At 37.3% G+C, this 20,977-nt stretch overlaps 2 protein-coding genes across 2 annotated transcripts; both read left to right on the forward strand.

Moving 5' to 3' along the window:
* Positions 1-1,563: 1,563 nt before the first annotated feature.
* Positions 1,564-3,526, forward strand: LOC122293356. The gene is made up of 3 exons (XM_043101915.1): positions 1,564-2,789; positions 2,915-2,986; positions 3,175-3,526. The coding sequence occupies exons 1-3, from the start codon at positions 1,806-1,808 to the stop codon at positions 3,181-3,183; spliced, it is 1,065 nt and encodes a 354-aa protein (XP_042957849.1). The 5' UTR covers positions 1,564-1,805; the 3' UTR covers positions 3,184-3,526.
* A 12,297-nt stretch (positions 3,527-15,823) lies between these two features.
* LOC122295026 (UPF0481 protein At3g47200-like) lies at positions 15,824-19,214 on the forward strand. Its single transcript, XM_043104031.1, has 2 exons — positions 15,824-15,935; positions 17,659-19,214. Exon 2 carries the CDS (start codon positions 17,689-17,691, stop codon positions 19,075-19,077), a length of 1,389 nt encoding a protein of 462 aa, XP_042959965.1. The 5' UTR covers positions 15,824-15,935; positions 17,659-17,688; the 3' UTR covers positions 19,078-19,214.
* Positions 19,215-20,977: the final 1,763 nt, after the last annotated feature.

Below are 20,977 nucleotides of genomic sequence, written 5' to 3' on the forward strand. Positions count from 1 at the left end.
AATAAACAGATTGATTATGAAGTGTGTCTCATCAATAAGCTACTCAATACTGGTAAATGGCAATATTGAGTAGAACTTTCTACCCTCTAGAGGCATAAGGTAAGGAGATTCATTATCCCCCTACCTATTCATTATTTGTGCAAAAGGATTTAGCTAGCTGTTGCTAAAGTTAGAGTCGAAGGGTGGAATAAGGGAAACTGCTATTAGTAGAGGGGGCTTGAGAGTTAACCATCTTCTTTTTGTTAAGGATTGCATGTTATTTTGCAAGATACTAGGAGTCTATGAAAAAGCCTCAGGGCAGACACTAAATAAACATAAGACCTCCATATTTTTCAGCTCCAATACAACTAGTGAAGTGAGAAGGAAGATATTTCGAGATGCTGGGGCAGTGGTATGTGATAGTTATGAGAAGTATCTGGGGCTTCCAATAGTTATTGGGAGGTCAAAATGCAATGCTCTTCGAAGCATTAAGGAAAGAATATGGATGAAGATGCAAAACTAGAAGAATAGTTTTCTATCAAAGGCAAGGAAGGAAGTGCTTATAAAGGCAGTACTTCAAGCCATTCCAATGTATATAATGTCTTTCAGTTGCCCAAGAAGCTATGTAGAGAAATTGAAATCCTGGTGTCTAGAATTTGATGGAATCATAGGAAGGAAGTGCTTATAAATGCAGTACTTCAAGCCATTCCAATGTATATAATGTCTTTCAATTGCCCAAGAAGCTATGTAGAGAAATTGAAATCCTGGTGTCTAGATTTTGGTGGAATCATTGTCAAAAAAAAAAAAAAAAAGGATCCATTGGAAGAAGTGGAGATCTTTGGGATTGGCAAAATGGGGGAGGGAGGAGGGGTATAGGATTAAGAGATTTCGAATATTTCAGCAAAACTATACTTGTAAAACAAGAATGGAGACTACTTAAAGAACCTCAGTCATTAGTTGCCGAAGTGTTCAAGGATAAATACTACAAGAACTTTCGGTTTCTCGAGGCACCACTTGGAAACTCATAGGGAAAAGCATCTAGTCAGCATTGGAGATAGTGAAGGAAGGCCTCTTATGGAAGATTGGGAATGAGAAATCTACACACATTTGGGTCAGAAGTGGTTGCCCACCCAACGACTCACTCTATCCAATCACCTATAAGAATACCTTATAAGTTGGGCATTTAATTATTATCCTATCATTTGGGCATCAAAATTTAATTGTTTAAACAGATTAATACGATTATACGAGCCAGAAAACCTCAAAATGAACCTACAACAAACTCACGTCTGATTCTATGCATGGAGTCCGTGTGGAAAAATCTAGACCGTTAAATAGACATAAATCAAGCATCTGTAATAGGTGTTTTGAGTAGAATAACATTAAAACAGTCTTAAGATTAAGATGTGAAAATACTGAATGCCCTATTTAAAAAAAATGTAAGATCTACTATTATAAAAAATAATTTTTTTAATATAAATATTAAATTTATTATTATTTTTTAAAATTTGATATGAGCATGTGCACATTGCTTTAGATTCTGTCTCTGGATGCAGGATAAATGGGTAAACGTAGGAATTAGGATTCTATCGACTAACAAAATAGACACGTTCAGTTTCCTACCACAACCAAACAATCTCAAGACCTTGATAACAGCTACTACCCATATCCTTCATTACACAAGATCATTTACAAACGCATGCCTTTCTTCTCAATTCCGGCGAGATCTAAACCTCATCACTCTCTCTGCGATTCCCCTTTTCACTTCCATTGATTCCCTCCATTGTTAAACCTCTGAGTTCCCTTCCATACGTTCACCCCGAAACATGGTGTTACATTCCGTGTTCGAGACCCAAAAAACACCAGTTGCGTCGACTGAACCACCGTCATCACCACAACCACCCATGTCCTCCTCCGTTCCCTCTTCGAAGCCTCAACCTCTCAGAAGCCTCGTTTTCTCCAACTTCAAGTGGCCTCTCGAATATCGCTCCTCCACCACAGCCTCCAATCACCACCACCGCTTCTGCAACGTACTTTCCGAGTCGACTCCCGACTCGGAGCCCCATGCGAATGATCTTCCCGCGGTCAATGAAGATCATAGTTCCCTGGCGGTCCGTAAACTCGCAGATTCGGCTCTGTTTCCTGGCTCGGAACCTCAGCTCGCTCATCCGCTGAAGTACGGTCACCACTTGTTCGGTAAACTAGCCGGTTCGACTAGGACGCATTCTAAATCCCGGAGTCGAAATGATCCGGGGCCTGGCGTGACGAATGGCCTCTCCTTCGTCGGTTCGTCTGAGCGCTTGATCGTAAAGGAAGCGAAGAAAATTTCGGAGAACAAATCTGCGAACTCTGGCCGTGTGATGCTGAAACCGGGTGATAAATCGAAGGCACCTGACCCGAAGCCGAAGATCTACATTCGTATTTCAACCAAGAACAAGTCAACTGCTGCTGATGGTGTCGCAAAAGCAACGGAGCAAACCTCACCGGTTGCCGTCGAAGTCAAAGAACTGCCGCCAAAGCCGTGGAATCTGAGGCCTAAAAAACCGTCGCCTAAGACTCTCCACGGCGATGGAGTAGGAATAGCATTAAGAGCTGGTGGAGCACCGGCACAGGAGACCAAAACCCAGCATCCGGTTCGCGCTTCGGCTCGGGCACGAAAAGGAACGAACTCGAAAGTTTCGGAGACAATTCCAAGACTTTGTATCGCGCTGTCGAAGGAAGAGATCGAAGAGGATATCTTCATGCTCACTGGGTCCAAGCCTGCCAGGAGACCCAAGAAGCGTGCGAAAACCGTTCAGAAACAGCTCGATGTAAATTAACTTTGCAATTCAATTTAGAAGCCTAATAGTATTCATTTATTTATTGTTTATGTATCAAAATAATTTCGTAATTATCGTTGATCTCTTATCATCGATTTTTATATTCTTATTGGCAGAGTGTTTTTCCGGGATTGTGGCTGACTTCGATTACGCCGGAGTCATACAACGTCAGCGTTGCTCCCGGGAAGGTCTAAAACGTTGACTCTCTCTGCTTTGACCTTTTCAATTTGAATTTGTTTTATTTTTAAAGGAGAAGATGAACTCGGTTTCTTTGGTTGAAGCAGTGGAAAATAATGGGTTATTGTTATGTTTGATTATATAATTTCTTGGTTTAAGCGACCGGAGTGTTTATGAATTTTGCTTGTGGTGTTTGCAGGGTAATTGAGACTGCTGACAATTTATGATCTTTCGACTGGTCTACTGACCCCTTTCGACTTCAGAGGAAGGTATAGACAAACCACAAACTAACAAACTAGAAAATTTAGAAGATAAATGGATGACTTTTTGTATCTTAATGTGATGCCCTCCTGTCCTCTACATCGGGAGGAGGTCAATCAGAATTAATGTAATAAGAGTTATACCGCTCGTTTTATTGATTATTAGAAGTCACTGACGTACATATATAGGAGTTAAAATTATTGTAGTTTGAAGGATGAGACTCTAGAATAATTTTTGTGTTTATGTTTTATATTTCCTTTGAATGAGTATGGTTTTGGAGAACTTCTTTACATACTAGCTTACAAGAGGTTGCTATTGTTTTGTTGAGCGAAACAGAGTTTGTTTTCTAGAACTGATCAGGATGTTGGGATACTTCCATTAAAAGATTTGTTTGGTATCATACTTATGTAGTTATTCATGAAGCTTAACAGTTTCAGAGCAAACCGTGTTTCCATTTATGTTTTCAATTAAAGGAATGTCTAGCGATGTATGCTAAACTAGAATGCTGCGGGTGCATGGGAAATAGTTACCAGTGTTTTTGGAACATGCAGGAAAGTAAATGGCATAACCCTTTTACTTGCCCTTTTTAAGTCAGTTCAAAACGAACCCTTTGTCTAAGATCTTCTAATGGCGCTGGTCATGACCTTTCTTTCCTATATATGAGTCTCTAAACGTACCTTTCTCAGGTTCCCTTCTTCTAGTAGTTTTGTGCCCCACTCAGTGGGAACAATTGTTGTAGAATAAGCTCCAAGCTCCTTATAGCTGGTTTCTTTTTTTCCTTTTCTGTTTTCTGTGTTGTTAGTGAATCTATTCCCAGGAAAAAAATAGCAGCCGTTCATTTCTTTCAATGGTAGCTTTGCTCTTAAAATCAGAGTCATAATTAGATCTATTGTTTTAGCTTTAGGTTAGAGTTTCTGTTGTAGTATTATCCTTGTTTATTTGGTTTTTCTAGATGATTTCAAAATCTGATGACCTCTTTCTAGGTTATTTAATTGGTCATATAAGCTATTTAATCTGCCAATTGTAAACTCATTAACTTACAAAAATTGTCAAAAAAAGAAAAAAAAAAAAAAGGAAAAAGTAAAGAAAGAAAGAAAGCTTAAGAAAATTGACCTATGGGTGTATATTTACTTCTCTCTGTGTTGACCCCTACTCTTCCTATCGGCAACGGCCAAAAGAGAAACTTCAACAATCATGTTGAAGGAAAAACTAGAGTTTATCCAATCACGTGCAGAATGCATTACTAGTTAGATATGATGCATGCTGGATCAGTCTTAACCATTCATTGTTGATGCATCCTGGCTAACATGAAGCTTCATTGAGTGCTGCTGCATTAGCTTGAATGTTGTGGATTAATGTTCTGAATTATTAAAGAATCTTGAGGCTAATTACATTAGTTGGAATGCCTTTTTCAGAGAACCTGCAGTGTTGTTCATGTGGCTGGTAAGCCGTTCTCTGTGTGGCATATTTTCCGACCATATTATCATTTGTGTTTAGAGTAATGTTACTCATTATCCTAATTCTCATCATGTTCTTATTTTCCCATAATGTGGCATTAGATGATTGAAAATCATTTATTATATTTCACTTGTGAACTTATCATCTAATACAATATCATGAGATGATGAGAAAATGATGAAAAAGTAATGATGATTTTTTGCCATGTTTAATGTTCAATACTTAGTTAAAATAAATGTTTTTGAGTACGATTGACAAGCGTACGTTGGATCTCCCAATCTACTTCAATTATTTCACTTGCCTTTTCACCCATTAAAAAGAAGAAACTTTTGCTATTCGCTATCTAACCAACATCTCAAATTCTCAATTAGTTGAAGTAAGGGCTATTATGTTGTTTGCAGCTCGGGTTTAATAATGTCATTTTTTAGTCTGATTTTGAAGATTTGATTCATTGGCCTTATCATGGTTCTTCTCCATCTTGTACATTCTTGGAGATTTGGGATGCCATAGTTACTTTTAGTCAGTCTTTATCTATTTCTATGCACCACGCCTATAGAGAAAAGGAAACTCGGTTGCTGACTAACTTGCAAAAGCTAGTGCTAAAGGTTTGTCAAAGTTTAGGCATGGATTGTAGCTAGTTTTCTTCCATTTGGTTTGAGAATTTTGTAGCTTCTAAGTTCTTAATCTTTGTACATGGTATTCCTCCGCTGAAAGTGAGGGTTATTAATAAATTTGGGGATACCGTCCCTCTTCTTAAAAAGAAAAAAAAAAAAAAATCTTTCCAAAAATTAAACCTTAAAAGAAGTAAAATTTTTTGTTTTGTTTTGTTTTTTTTTTTCATCGATTTAAGGGCCCCTTCACAATTGCTCATGTAACAAAGCGCTGCAAGCCTGCTATTGGCTGGGATCTTCTATATATAACGAAAACTACAGAGAGTGTGGAAGAATCGATCGAAGGTATATAAGAACGATAATTGCTTTAATTTCCGAACAAATTAAAGCTATAAATATATATATATATATATTATATATATATATACCTACTTACCAGCTCCAAATTAACAGAGAAATGATACCATATGTATATAGAGAAATGATCATATATATTTACAATTTTGGAGTGTGTACTTTTCGAATATTACTTTTGAAAAAAATAAGTACTAAATCTGTTACATACATTAAAAAATTATTTTTTATGTGTAATGCTATACAACACACTACCATCTTACTGTATATGATGTGGTATATTTTTTACCATTTAATAATAAAGAAGCATGCAATAAATGATCATTCAATGACGATAAATGTGCCATATTTTACTTAGTGAGATATAAATAGGATGATAGTATGATGCATAGAATTTTCAGACCTTTTATCATCTAATAGTGATGAATTGCTATATCTTATTTAATAAGATAAAAATAAGATAAAATATAATATATAACATTACCATCTATTAATAGTATATATTTAGGGCTGTTCATACGGGCCGGATTTTATCCGGCCCGGACTGGAAATCCGGATAACCGGATTCCGATTCCGGTTTTCGGACCGGGTCAAATCCGGGTCGATACCCGGATTTAAAAAACCGGATTAATCCGGTCCGGGTACCGGATTTTAAATCCGAAACCCGAGTTTAAAACCCGGTACCCGGTTTTATAAAATGAAAAAAAAAAACCCTAGGTCTCTACTGCGATTCCACCCCGCCCCCATTCAGATTTCCTCTCTCTCTCTCTCTCTCTCTCTCTCTCTCTCTCTCTCTCTCGTGATTTTCAGGGTTCGTGCTTTGGTCTGTTGTAGATGGTCTTGGTTGTATGGGTTTGTGTTAGTTTGAATATGGTCCAGTCGTTGGGCAGTTGGATGAAGCCGAGGAGTCCATCACGAAGTTGTTTGATGTAAATCGCAAATTAGTGAAGACTGTTGAAAATGGTTCCCGCTCCTTCAGTGGAGTTTCTGCAACAGACTCAGATGAGAGTGTGAATGTGAGAAGGAGGAGAATCTCAGAACAGGGACGAAGAGGATCCGAAAAAATTGTAGTCTTGAACCCTGAAACGGCGTGAGCGAGTCGGATCTTGAACCCATGAAGACGGAGCTTCGCCCTGAGGTCCTGTCCACTCCGATCGTGTTCGGGATGAGCCAGGGTAGCGGCGAGTACTTCTCGCTCGTGGGTGTGGGAAGCCCGACCAAGCCCTTCTACATGGTCCTTGACACCGGTAGTGACATCAACTGGCTCCAATGCCAGCCCTGTTCGGACTGCTACCAGTAATCCGATCTGATATTCAACCCGAGCTCATCTTCCTCCTACAAGACCCCTGCATCTCCCAACAAGTTGTTTATGCCAAGAAAGAGAATTGCTTGTTGATTAAAATTTTATTTGATGAATGCAGTTTCAGTATTTAAAAAAAAAAAAAAAAAACCCAGTTTTGATCCGGAACCCGGATTTTCGGGTTGTAAAAACCCGGATTAATCCGGGTTTCGGACCGGGTCATAACTCGGATATGACTGGGCCGGAACCCAGTCCGGATTTTGAATCCGGATTCCGGCCTGGGTATACCCGGATACCCGGTCCGAAACCCGGTTGAACACCCCTATATATATTAATAGTACATAGCTTCTTGTACGATTGGTACCTCGCTCGCTGTGTGAACCGAGAATGATTTAATTAAAACCCGACATTTTTTGTATTTCCCAGATATTAATTGCCTTGGAGATCAGGTACGTACTCACTCATGCATGCAACTAATCTTAGACTTTTCCTGATCCTCATTCCTGGGTTTCACTTTCTGGAATTTTATTCGGCCTTTTGTCTTACTGGATGCCGCTTTGAAGAGGCCAGCAATTAGTATTGGCTGTACGTAGTTTAATAATGTTTGTTTAAGTGCTAATTCGATTTTAGTTGCATGCGACCGATCAGATCATCATCAGCATGCATTCATGGAACTTTGTAAGCTTGTTTACCTTTTGAGATTGCCTACTTTATACCTCATTTTACCTGAGCTACATCGACTTCGTTACTTCTTGAGAGGAAGCGTAATTCCTGCTTTTCGTTGTATCATATGCATGCAGCAGGGTAGGTATAATATATATATATATATATATATATATATATATATGAAAGGGATATTTCGATCCTACATACTAATAGGTCCATTGTTATGAAAGCCTAATGGACAAGTGCAAGCCCAAAAATAGATCTTATTGATATACGTTATAGATAATATTGGATAAATACTCCGACTAATCAACAGGGAAGTGATCATCGCTCCAATTAATATGAAGAATATTCAAGATATCTTATAGTGGATATACTTTAGAGGTTGGTCATCATCACCACACCATACCTCTATAAATAACACTTAAAAGTAACACATTTATATTTATTCATACATTTTCATTGAGATCAATTCTCTAACTTAAATATTAGAGTTTAATTGAGTATTTTATACCGCCTTCTCATTTTGTTGCAGGTGTCTTTGTAGTTGGTGATGCGAAATATGTCCTTAAATATATATATATATATATAAATAAGATCAAGCTTTACGCAAAGTGCGTAGACATATAAAAGCACAAATTATTAAAAAGAAAGACAAATGGTTTATACTGCTTTAGTACTGCCATATAGAATGCTGTTTATAATGAAGACCGTAGTACTACCGCCAACGACTGATTTATTTCTTAAATGATAATCCGTTGGGGGAGATAAAGTAGCAAGAACCCGCTTCTCGTAAGCTATCTAGAAGACTAGGATAGGTTTGGGGCCTCACACGAGATATAATAGTATAATCTGATTTCATTTTATTTTATTTTATTTTATTTTATTTTATCTTATTTTTAAATATAATGCAAATAAAAAATCTTCAAATTAATTATTACAACTTTTTCAACCTTTCAAATAAAAAATAAAAAATAAAAAACAATTCCAACTTTTTCAAATCTTCAAATAAAAATAATATTATAAAACTATATTTTTATAATATTTTAACTTTATAATATTTTTTATTCAAATTTTTCTCTCACATTTTCTAAAACCTAAAAAATAATCAACTCAAACTATTTTACTATTATTCATAAACTATTTTATTACTATTTGTTATTTTCAAGCTCCAGATAACGCGCTTACGTTGTTTCCTTTTTGAGAATTATGCTCTGCTAGGGTTGAGTGTTTTCCTTACGTGTATGCATGGCGGCTGCAGTGGCCTTGCCACCGCCGGTTGGCCCCCGGTCGTTCACTGATCTCGTCTCAACGGTGCAGCAACCGCTGCCTGAGATGGAGGTGCCATTTCGTCCTCCTAAAGTCATAGATGGAGAGCTTTGTTTTATTTTCTTTGCAGAAGAGTTGGATACTACCACTCAGCCCTTCTGTTTCTTTATAGTTCTAAAATTTCTTTGGCAAAGACCTTCGTTAGACACCATACGAGCATTCATTTGTAGATGATGGGGCTTGTCCAGTATGCCGGTGATATCATCCATGATGTGACCGAGACATGTTTTTGTTCGGATGTCCTCTGAATCCGATTTCTAGAAGGCATTATCCAGGGAGTCCTGCGATGTGAATGGGGTCCCACATAGATCATTTGCTTGGAATCCAGATTTTGATGAAGATTATGAACTCCCTTGTGTACCGGCTTGGATTTTCCTCCCAGGGCTTCCACCAAACTTTTATCATGCTTCAGTCTTGAAAGCCCTAACTGCTCCGATCGGTAAGTTTATTAGGCGTGACAACTCTACCACTTGTGCAACTAGGACAGATGGGGGTAGAGTTTGTGTTGAAATAGATGCATCAAAAGACCCTATACCATATTTCTGGATCGGCACCCCTGGAATGAAAGGAAGCAGGAAACAGAATATTATTTTTGAAACTTTGCCTGCATATTGTGCAGATTGCAGATGCCAGGAACATAATATTAAGACCTGTCGTAAGGGTCGGGATACTCAAAAGAAACCGAAGGGGGGACTAACTTGGGTTAAGAAATCTGTTAAGTCTGGGGAGGAAAACACCCAGATTCAAGTTAACGGTCTGGAGAAGGGTACCACTTCAGGTTCTAAGACTTTGGTGGTGCAAGAGATTGATGATAATACAAACGGTGGAGATGATTCCCAGCTTAATGAGATGAAAATTGATGAAGCATCAGTGCAGGTTGTTGCTAAGTCTACGGAAGTGAAGGCTTACGTTCATCAATTGCATGGGGAAGAAGACACTGAGGTGGGCCCATATGTTGCACAAGAATTCGAAGTTGTGGGCGACTTGGGCCAGTCTGACGGTCTTGCGGGGGATAGTTTAGTAGTAGTAGCAGTGGGCCATGATGCAAGTAGTAAGGGAAAGTTACAAGAACCAAATGTGGGTTTATGTGAAGTAGACAATATGACTGAAGGTTTTTCTGGGAAGGTAGATCTAAATGAACTTGTTCAGGATGTGCCTTATCGTGTTATCAGGGATGACGAAAGTGGGTTTGAAAAAGCCCCTCACCTTAATGTCCAAGTGACTGAATCTATAACTGAAGAATTCATGCATGAAGAGGAACGACTTGGTGATACACAATTAGATCCAGAACTTGAACGAGATAGTCTTCGGGATGATAATTGTAAAGAATATTGCACTGATACGGAGAGACCTAAGCAAGTTGCTGGAAAGTATCACACAAGAAGTTCTTCTAGGGCAGTAATTCGTCCTTCTAAACTTAATTTATGATCAGTCCGATTATTTTTTAGAATATCAGGGGTGTGGGAACCTCCAAAATGCGGTTGAGGAAACTTATTAAAATATATCGGCCTAATATAGTAGCTTTGGCTGAGCCTTTTCTTATGGAGAAAAATATTCTTGATTATTTGGGTCGATTCAGTTGTGAGTCCTTTGTTACTAATGAAGTGAAAGAAGGAAAAATTTGGTTGGTGTGGAACTCAGCTGTTACAGTTAATTGGTTGGAGAGATCGAACCAACATGTTTCTATTCGTGTTGAGGAGAATGGTCATGTGTTTCTGCTCACCATTGTTTATGCTAAGTGTAATTACATGGAATGGAAAAGTCTCTGGGCGGATCTTGAGGCTAGTCATAGCGGTTCTCTTCCGTGGATTCTTTGTGGAGATTTCAACATTATTAGAAATGACTCGGATCAAAGAGGTGGTCGACCCCATCCTTTTGTCGCTATGGAAGATTTCAATTTTTGCATTAAAAACTGTGGACTGCTTGACATGAGTTTTAAAGGTCCAAAGATGACTTGGTGCAATGGCCAAGGCGGGTTGGGCGCAATTGGGCAAGGTTAGATCGTTGCCTCATTAATTCTAATGTTCTTCATTATTTTCCTAACATTTTTTTCCAGGTTTTGTCTCGTATCACTTCTGATCATTCCCCGTTGGTGATTCAAATGGGTATAGATCCTTTTCGGTATGGGCCTAGTCCCTTTCGTTTTCAATTTATGTAGATTGATCATATTGATTTTTTTCATTTTGTGGATGGGGTGTGGAAGCAAAAGGGTCTTGGTTCTGGGCTTATTAACTTAGCTTTTAAACTAAAAAGGATGAAAGTGGCTTTTAAGGATTGGAATCATCGTGTTTTTGGTAAGACTTATAAGATCATCAAAGATTTATAGCAACGTATTGATTGCTTGGAATCTCGCCTCCAAGTTGGTTTTAATGAGGAGGATGATACTGACCTCTTGGCTTCTAAGTTGGAACTTTTAACTTGGATGGGGAGAGAGGACATTCGCCTTGCTCATATGGCCAAGAAAAGTTGGCTCAAAGATGGAGACCAGAACTCTAAATTTTATCATGCTTATTTGAATACTAAGAGTCATAAAAGGATTAAGGAGATGTGTTTGAGTGATGGCACAATTTTAAATTCTCCTTATGATATTCATCAGGCTGCTGTTCCATACTTCCAAAATTTCTTGGGTCATACTCGTCATAGGGTTTTGCCTAATTTAAATGAGTTGATTGACCCTGTTATCACTGACGAGGATAATCTGGCTATCTGTCGTGCCCCTTCTTTAGAAGAGGTTAAGGATGCTCTCTTTAGTATTCCCATTGATAGTAGCCCGGGTCTGAATGATTTTGGTTCGGGTTTCTTCAGAGTTTGTTGGGATATTGTTAAAGGGGATAGTTTGGATGCCACTATGGATTTTTTTGAAAACCATTCTTTGCCTAGATTCTACACTGCCTTGTATATTGTTTTACTTTCTAAGGTGGATAAGCCTTCTGGTTTTGATAAATTTAGGCCTATTAGTTTTTGCTCTGTGATTTATAAGATTTGCACTAAAATTATTGTGGGTCGTTTTACCTTCTTGTTATCTAAGATGATCTCACAGGAGCAAGGAGCATTTATTCCGGGTCGTAGCATATTTGAGAACATCAGTTTAACTCAAGAGATGGTTCATTCTATTCATAAAAGATCCTCTGGGGGTAATGATATGGTTAAGCTTGACATGTCCAAAGCATATAATAGAGTAGATTGGAATTTTTTACTTCATGTTTTGGCCAACTTTGGTTTTTCTACTCAAGTTATTGATATGATTCAAGCTTGTATTTCCTCTCCTTAGTATTCTATTATGATGAACGGGACCTTTTTGGATTTTTTTAAAGGCGAGCATGGTTTGAGGCAAGGTGACCCTCTATCCCCTTATTTGTTTATTATCATGCAAGAGTATCTCGCTTGCTTAAGCAGTATTTTTCTACTGATAAAATTGGCTCATTTTCTCAAGTTAGAGGTACCCCGATCATTTCCCACCTTATGTATGCAGATGATGTTATTATTTTTGCTAATGGTAGTAAAAATTCTATGAGGAATTTGATGAAGGTATTGACTCTTTATGAAGATTGGATAGGTTAGGTTCTTAATAAGGATAAAAGTGCTATTTATTTCTCTAAGAAAATCCCTATTGCTAGGCGGCATGCTATTCTTAATATTACTGGTTTCTCTGAAGGCTCTTTCCCTTTCAAGTATCTGGAGGTTCCTATTGTGGTAGGGAGACTTAAGGCTAGTTATTTTGGGGTCTTCTTGGTAAAGTCCAAAAGAAAATTGCAGGTTAGAAGATGAAAATGCTCTCGGTAGGTGGTAGAACTATTCTTCTGCATCATGTGTTAGTGAGTATGGCCACCCATCTTCTTGCAGTGTTACATGTTCCTAAGATTGTGCTAGGAGCGTTGAATAAGCTTTTGAGTTCATTCTTTTGGGGTGATTCTGATGGTAAGGCTAAGAGGAAATGGATTCCTTGGAATCATATTTGTAATCCTACTGATGAAGTCGGTTTGGGTATAAGGAATTTTGGGGATATTCAAAAAGCTCTTCACATGAAACTTGCTTGGCGACTCATGCAGGGACAGTCTCTTTGGGCGGATTTTTTTAAAGGAAAGTATATTAAAAATAGTCATTTATCTCTTTTGGAGCCTAATAAAGGCACTCGAATTTGGAAATCGATTGTTTGTTGTATCCCAAAGGTATTAAATGGGTCTAAGTGGAAGGTGAGAGAGGGTAATATCTCTTTTTGATATGATAACTGGGAGGAGCACGGACCTCTTAACAGTCAATTTTCCATGATTGAGTAACCTCATTTAAAAATTAAAGATTGCTGTATTGATAATAGGTAGGATATTCATCTCTTGGATCGCCTAGTGGGTCGTCAGAAAGCTTTAGAATTGTGTCAATTTTTGGCTGGGCGCAAGGAAGGACAAGATGCCTTAATTTGGTTAAAGGATACTAGTGGGTCTTTCTCTACCAAAAGTGCTTAATTGGGATTGTGTTAGAGTCACGGCATCCCCTTTACCTTGGGCTCATTGGATCTGGCATACTCATTTGCCTAAGAAAATCTCTATTATGATGTGGAAAGCGTTTAATAATTGTTTGAGTGTGGATGACAGGATCAAAAGGGTTGGCATCTCTATGGCTTCTAAGTGTAATTGGTTACACTAAGGATTTGAATCATGTGCTTTGTACGGGTGATTTTGCTCGACAAATTTGGAGATTGGCTGCTGTCCAGTTAGGTGTGAATATGGATATTTTTCAAACTTGGCAAGAGCAATCAAATTTTTGGTTTCGTCGTGCGGGAAAGTCTTCCCAGGTACGGGTAATCTTTGGTCTTCTCCCTTCTATTGTTTCTTGGAAGCTTTGGAAGAGACGGTGTAAGGCCTGGTATGAGGATAGGATTGATAGTGTTGAGGCAGTTTGGCATGCTATTAGGCTATGGATTCGCCGTATTATGGATTTGATCATGAAAGTTACTAGGCTTTCTAATAAGGATGCTGCTATTTTACAAGGTTTGGACATTCCTATTTTATCTCCTAGACCTAAAAGGGTTCGTGTGGTGAGGTGGACCAGACCTCCTCAGGGTTGGGTCAAGCTTAATACTGATGGGAGTAACCTTGGTAATCCTGGTCCTTCTGGTGCAGGGGGTGTGATTCGAGATGATAGTGGAAGGTTACTTGATGCTTATTCTGTTTTTCTAAACCAGGGGTCTAATAATTATGTTGAACTTCGTAGTTTGTTGGAAGGTGTTTGCAGGTGCTATTACTTGGGTTTCTTTCGTGTTGAAATTGAGATTGACTCTCAGTTGTTGGTTACTTGGCTTACCAAGGGTGCTTGTAATAACTAGTATTTAGAATATTTTTGGGAGGAATTACTTGATTATCTTAATTGTATGGATTATAGAGTGAATCATGTATTTCGTGAAGGTAATGTTGTGGCTGATTACCTTGCTAAGAGGGGAGCTGGTGGTTTAAATTCAAATTGGTCTGGTGAGTTGCCTAGTAGATTAAGAGGTCTTATCCATATGGACAGACTTGGTCTTCCTTATTTGCGGACCTATTAATGGTTTCCTTGGTAAGTTGTTTTTGTGTTTTACTTTGGCCATTTTACCCTGTTTTGTTTGTGTCTTTTTTGCAGGTTCTCTTTTTAGTTTAGTTCATGTCTTTTCCCTTGTTATGGTTTGTTTATGTAATTTTGATTCAATTTGATTTAGTGTTTTGATGCCTGGGTTTTGGTTTTATTGCTTTATTTGTATCCCTCAGGTATCTTGTTGTAACTATGGTTTTCCTCTGCCATAAGTGAGGGCAATCAATAAAATTGGGGTATCGTCCTCTTCTTAAAAAAAAAAAAACTATTTTATTACTATTTATAAAATTCTCAACTCACTCTCTAATCTGATCCTAAGATTTGAACTTTCCTAAGTGCAAAAACTTTAGAGTCACACTACAAGAAATCAGGCTTTTTTCTTTAAATTATCCAAAATATTTATGAGAAATTATTTATCAAAAGCCTAAACCTCAAGATTAGTTAACACTTTGCTCTTAACCGATGATGAGTTAAAAGTGATCATGTCTTAAATCTGAATTTCCTTTATGATTCATGTAATTGAATTGAAAGCTAGCTCCAGACACATTATAATATGATCCCTATAATATTTAGTAAAATGGCATCCCAATTTTATTAATAAGCCTTCAATTTCTAGTGACTAGATGATCAGCTAGTTATAAAGTGACTCCATCCCCATCCATGCATCCTTCAAAGAGAAATGATACCATATTTGTCAATACGAGAAAAGCTGTTTCCAAATATAGAATAACGTTAATTTGTTGGTTTCCAAAGATGGAGTAGCATAGAAGAAATTCGAAAGGAATCGAGCAAAGCTGACACAATCTTTTTTTTTTAGTCTCAACACAACATGATTAGCTACCTTACGTACGCAAGAGTTTAAACTATAAAGCTTAATTAATAAGTGGAGTATGGGTTTGATATTCATGCTGTCATAGAAGTACTTATCATTGGATATGATTAATTGGTAACAATCATCGATGTGCATGAGAAACGTTTTCAACTTTAAACTCGTAATGTACGTACGTTGTCATCATGTATCCAATATCTTTTACCTCAAGAATAAGAAACAGAAACAGAAACAGAAACAGATGGAGAAAAGAAGCATAAGAGTTAATAGCTTAAAGATCTTTCATAAACTTTGATTTTGGAATCACTTGTAACTTGCATGCAGAAATTAAGAGTAGTAATGAAGACCAAAGCTCTTTAATTTGTGATCGCATTGACGTGGAAAGCATGCAGTTTTGAGAGAGAGAGAGAGAGAGAGAGAGAGAGAGAGAGAGAGAGAGAGAGAGAGAGAGAGAGAGAGAGACTATGTACTATATATAGGAGGGGAGGATAACATTGTGATCTACCTTAAAGAGAGAAATTGAACATTCCATCAGTGTGGTGAGGCGCGCGTTCTCAGGTGTACAATCATTTCTTTCTAGCAAACTTCTGCAGGTGTGTTTAATTTACTTCTTCAGTTTCACTTCTTTATACCTATTATATTTATATATATATATATATATATATATATAGTTTTGGGTTTAGAACAATAATTCAAAGCCGAAATTTCAGTGAGCTGAGCTGCGTATACGAGTGGTGTACTCTTGTACGTACATTATCTTATAATTATTCTTATAATAACTCATCATGACCTGGATACATATATAGATAGGTAATTAGATACTGGCTACTGGATTTGGTTATCCTTATGATTGTAATTTGTGTGGCAACTAGGGGTGACTATGTGACACGATCCATGAATTCAACGAGAACAAAATGGGTCGGTAACGGGTCAACTTGTTAATTAACATGAATCAACTTGTTTTGACCTATTTAGATTTTATTTCAAAATAATTACAATTTTATTATTGTTGAATTGTGATATTGGCATTTCTCAATATACTTATATTTTTATTGTTGTAATTATAATTCTAGACCCATGCTCATATTTGTTATTTTAGAGTTTGTAATATTAATTTTATTATATGTTAAAATTTGAAAAATATTAATATTTTTTGTTAGTTGGTAGTCTTAATTTTTTTAAAGATATTGTGGTCACTAATAAATATGCATTTTAACTCTTATGTGAAATTATATTAATTAAGTCAAATGAGTTATGCGTATTAGTTTATTCTATTTACATAAAATGGGTTCAAATGAGTTGTATCGTGTTAACCTATTTCTAATTACTTATCAAACTGGTTAAAACGAATGATACGACATGACCTGTTATCTAAATGAGTTAGATTTAGGGTTTGAAACTTTGACATATTTAGTTCAATGGGTCGGATTCGGATATATTAACCTATATAGTCGAATGTTCATATTTTGAGACGACGCTAATATGATTTGAAAACACGAATTGTCACCCCGTGTGGCAGCTAGAGAAAGAATACTGGCCAAACAAATTAATTAGCGTTGGTACTTATTACATGAAACTGCATGCATGGATATTAATTACGTAAATAATTGTAGAGAGGTTCATATGTAATTTGATTAGTCATATATATTGAGGTATATAGCGTTATAATCCTCTACACATTAGGACAGTACTATATATATATATATCAATGTCAAAACGTTCCAGATCTACAAGGCCGGGTTAAAGTACTACTAAGCTGCATGTGTCCCCGGTTCTATGATCAATGGAATTTCTTGCTCGAGTCTTTTTAACCAACCGAGAAGTATTATATCTACAGACAAATTATATAAAAATAAATTTATTGACTTTTTATATTATATATATTATATCTTTTTTACAATAAAAATAATTTTAGAATTTAACGTACCATATGATTATGTTTCGTTAATTTATGAATTTATTTTTATAAAATTTATTTATAGTTAAAACATTTCTCTTATAAAAAAAAGAAAAAAAAGAAAAGAAAGTTGAAAATGAAAAGAGGGGAGAAGCAAAAAAGCAACAATATTGTGATTTTCTCCTAGCTAGCTCCAGTGTGCAGTAGTGGCTTTGGCAAACTTTTCAATCTAACGATCAGGCCAATAAGAAATCATGATTAAAATATATAAATAGTTATTCTGATATGGAATTGGCCGGGGGCTGGAGCAAATGGTGCCTGATCTTTGATATGAGCAGGAACTGAATATTTCTATTTGATCTTGTGCGTCTTAGTCTTGATTGTCGTTGCTTATCCATGATCTGCATGTCACTCTATAGGAGAAAAAGGGAACTTGAGGTTCAAAACTGATGGCAGCGGAGGACGGGACGTCTGATCAGACTACGATCATTGACATGGAGCTAGCTTTGCAGCCTGCCTTCCTGTGGCCCGAGTGTTGCATCTACAAGATCCCCAAAGAGCTCCGCATGTTAAACGAAAAGGCTTACTCTCCAAGGCTTATTTCAATCGGCCCTCTTCATCATGGCAAGAAAGGACTGATAAAGAGGGACATGTTGAAGCTCAGATATGTCAGGAATTTCTTTTATCGGACCCAGAAAAAACAGGAGGATTTTTATGAACTCATTGACAAGCAATACCTTCAAGTGTTAAGGTCCTATTCAGAGTGTGATCTCGTTGTTGAAGATTTAATGAAAGTGATCCTCTTGGATGCCATCTTTATCATCGAGTTATTCTTGAATACTGATAGGAACCCAGATGACCAAGACGATGAAATATTAAGTAAACCATGGCTGAGACGTGCTATAAGGGTTGACTTGATGTTACTTGAGAATCAGATTCCATATTTTGTTCTCAGGGAATTATATGAATATGCCTTCAGGGACGATAATCGAATCGAGCAGAAACGTGTTGTTAACCCCTTTCTTAAGCTTACATGTACTTACTTTTCTTTGAGTTATGAGCAGGGACACATGGAAGAGGAAGGAGACCCAAAACATTTCACCGATTTGCTGAGAACATTTCATTGTCGTCCGTTCCTTTCAAAGACTATCCTGGCAACAAGAGACCAGGATGAGATCAGGCAGAAGATGGTGGTCAAGCCCATCAAACATCTATATAGTGCAACAAAGCTGGACGAGGCAGGAGTGAAATTCAAGGTAGTAGAAGGAGACGGAAGCTTTCTTGACATAAAATTCCAGAAGAATAGTTGCTTGGATTTCAGTCCATGCTTCACTTCCTCATGGCTTTTGAATTGCTTACCGTGCTTGAAATGCTTCCCATGCATGGTGCGCATGCAAACTTTCTTGGAAGTCCCGCACTTGGTGGTAGAAGATCGAACTGAAACTCTTTTCCGAAACATCATGGCCCTGGAGGAGTGCCATTATCCAAGGGAAGCTTACTTCTGTAATTACGTTACCCTATTGGATTTTCTTATATCCACTGAAAAAGATGTGGAATTGCTTGTCGACAAAAAGGTTATTCGTAATCAGCTTGGTAGCAATGCAGAAGTGGTGACTCTGATTAACAATCTGTGCCCCGATCAGGCTGGGGATGCTTCATCCATTTATTATGAACTCAGTCGACGGCTGAATAGGCACTGTGATAACCCCTGGAACCGTACCTTGGCAACCATGTCAAGCGTGTATTTCCCTGATATTTGGAGAGGCACTGCAACTGTAGTTGGGCTAATTATCCTGGGATTCACTTTCTGGAATTTTCTTAGGCCTTATGTTTTGTAGATGTCTAATATTTTGGAGTGCTTTGCTTTAATGGATCGATCCGTAGCCTCCATCTTTATATAATGTTCTACCGAATACTTTCATTATGTTGTTTGTAATATGATGCATATAATAAGTAATTTATGGCTGAACTAATAAGGAAATCATGATCATGTTACTTAATAATTACTTCCTTTCTCGAGCTTTCTGGACTGTAAGTACTTTTCCTTGAATTTGAGCACATTCCCAGGGATCAAAAGGAAGGAAAACATTTCATCACTGATTCAATCAAGAACAATTAATTTCACTGTTGTCCGTTCCTGTAAAAAAATCTATATGTGCGAGAAAAGTTGGCAAGGCAAGAGTGAAATAATACTTGACGGTAAACTCCAGAAGATTATTTGCTCGATTGCTCATCTCCACGTACGCTTCAATGTTTCACGGCTTTTGAACTGCTTACCATATTGCATGCTTAAAATACTTTCCATGCATATATGGTATTGCGTACGCAATCTTTCTTGGTATCAAGTCCCGTTCACTAGGCAATAAGAAGCAGGTCATAACGTATGTTGGGATCCATGATGGGAAGGTTTTGGTGGGGTCATAAAGGATGAGAGAAAGATATATTAGATTAGTTGGGAAAGAATGTGTGAATCTAAATTCAAATTAGGTGGTTTAGGCTTTAAAGACTTGAGAATCTTCAACTTGGCTTTGTTAGCCAAACAGCGGTGGAGTATCTTACAAGATGAAAGTTCTATGCTACAAAGAATTTATAAGGCAACATATATTTCACAAGAGACAATTTCTTTGACTCTGGCCGGCCTGGGTAATAATCCTTCATACACATAGAAAGGAATATGCACAGCAAAGAAATGGCTATTCCAAGGATGTAGGTGGAGAGTTGGTGATGGAAAAACATCAAAAATATGAACTGATAATTGGATCTTAGGACATCAAGTATTACAGATGGGAAGCATAGACTCAAGGGCAGACCATGGAGCAGAAACAGTGGATAGCATTATTGACAATAATAAAGGGTGGAATGTGGAGAAGATAAGAACTCAATTCAATCCAAGTAGCCACATATATACTAAAAATCATAATCTATCCTAGAGAGCAACCAGATAAGTGGATATGGACCAAAGTTTTGAATTCCATTCCAGTTGAAGTACTGAATAGAATATTTCGATACCGGTACATCGATACCGGTACGATGTACCGTTTCGGGATAGTAAATATATGGATAAATTATATATATATATATAAATTATATTCCAAAATAAATTCAAGTCTTAAAAATACACATATTTGAAAAACTCAATAATATTTCTAAGTTGTAATTATTTCTCAATCCAACTACTAAAAAAATCACATATCTTCATAAAAAAGACACAATGCATATACGCTAGCTTAGACCTTACTTTTCAAGGGATAATATTTTAACCTTAAAGTATGATATTATTTCCACAATGCATATATGCTTTTACTTGCTTGTACGGAAAAGGATGCATATATATCACAGTGTAGGTATCTTTTTTTTTTTTTGATGGAAATATGCTTCATTGCATTCATTCAATAACCGAAGTTACAACTGTGACTTATAAGTCAAGAGAACCCGACTATAAGATCAACTAACGCAGCTGCTCAGGAGCTTCCCTGCACACAAAGTGATGGACATTGTCTAAAACTTCTAAAACTCTCAAAAGAGAGAGTAACATCTCTGTATGACCAGAGACTGGATGACCCCTCCTACCTCCAAGGAGGCGGAATACGGAGACAAATGCTATGAACAAAAGGTCCAATAGCATATACCTAGACTAAAAACTAAAGACACAGACAACCTCCAAAACAAAACCAAACAAAAAACAAACACAACCACGAGCATGGCTTGAGCTTCGACGGCACATCCTCCATAGGCAAT

Source organism: Carya illinoinensis, chromosome 14, assembly GCF_018687715.1.
Source record: "Carya illinoinensis cultivar Pawnee chromosome 14, C.illinoinensisPawnee_v1, whole genome shotgun sequence".
Lineage (NCBI taxonomy): Eukaryota > Viridiplantae > Streptophyta > Magnoliopsida > Fagales > Juglandaceae > Carya > Carya illinoinensis.

Coding starts and splice junctions, on each gene's coding strand:
- LOC122293356 (XM_043101915.1), top strand. CDS start 1,806: ATGGTGTTACATTCCGTGTTCGAGACCCAAAAAACACCAGTTGCGTCG. Junction 2,790..2,914: donor CCGTTCAGAAACAGCTCGAT/GTAAATTAACTT, acceptor TCTTATTGGCAG/AGTGTTTTTCCGGGATTGTG.
- LOC122295026 (XM_043104031.1), top strand. CDS start 17,689: ATGGCAGCGGAGGACGGGACGTCTGATCAGACTACGATCATTGACATG.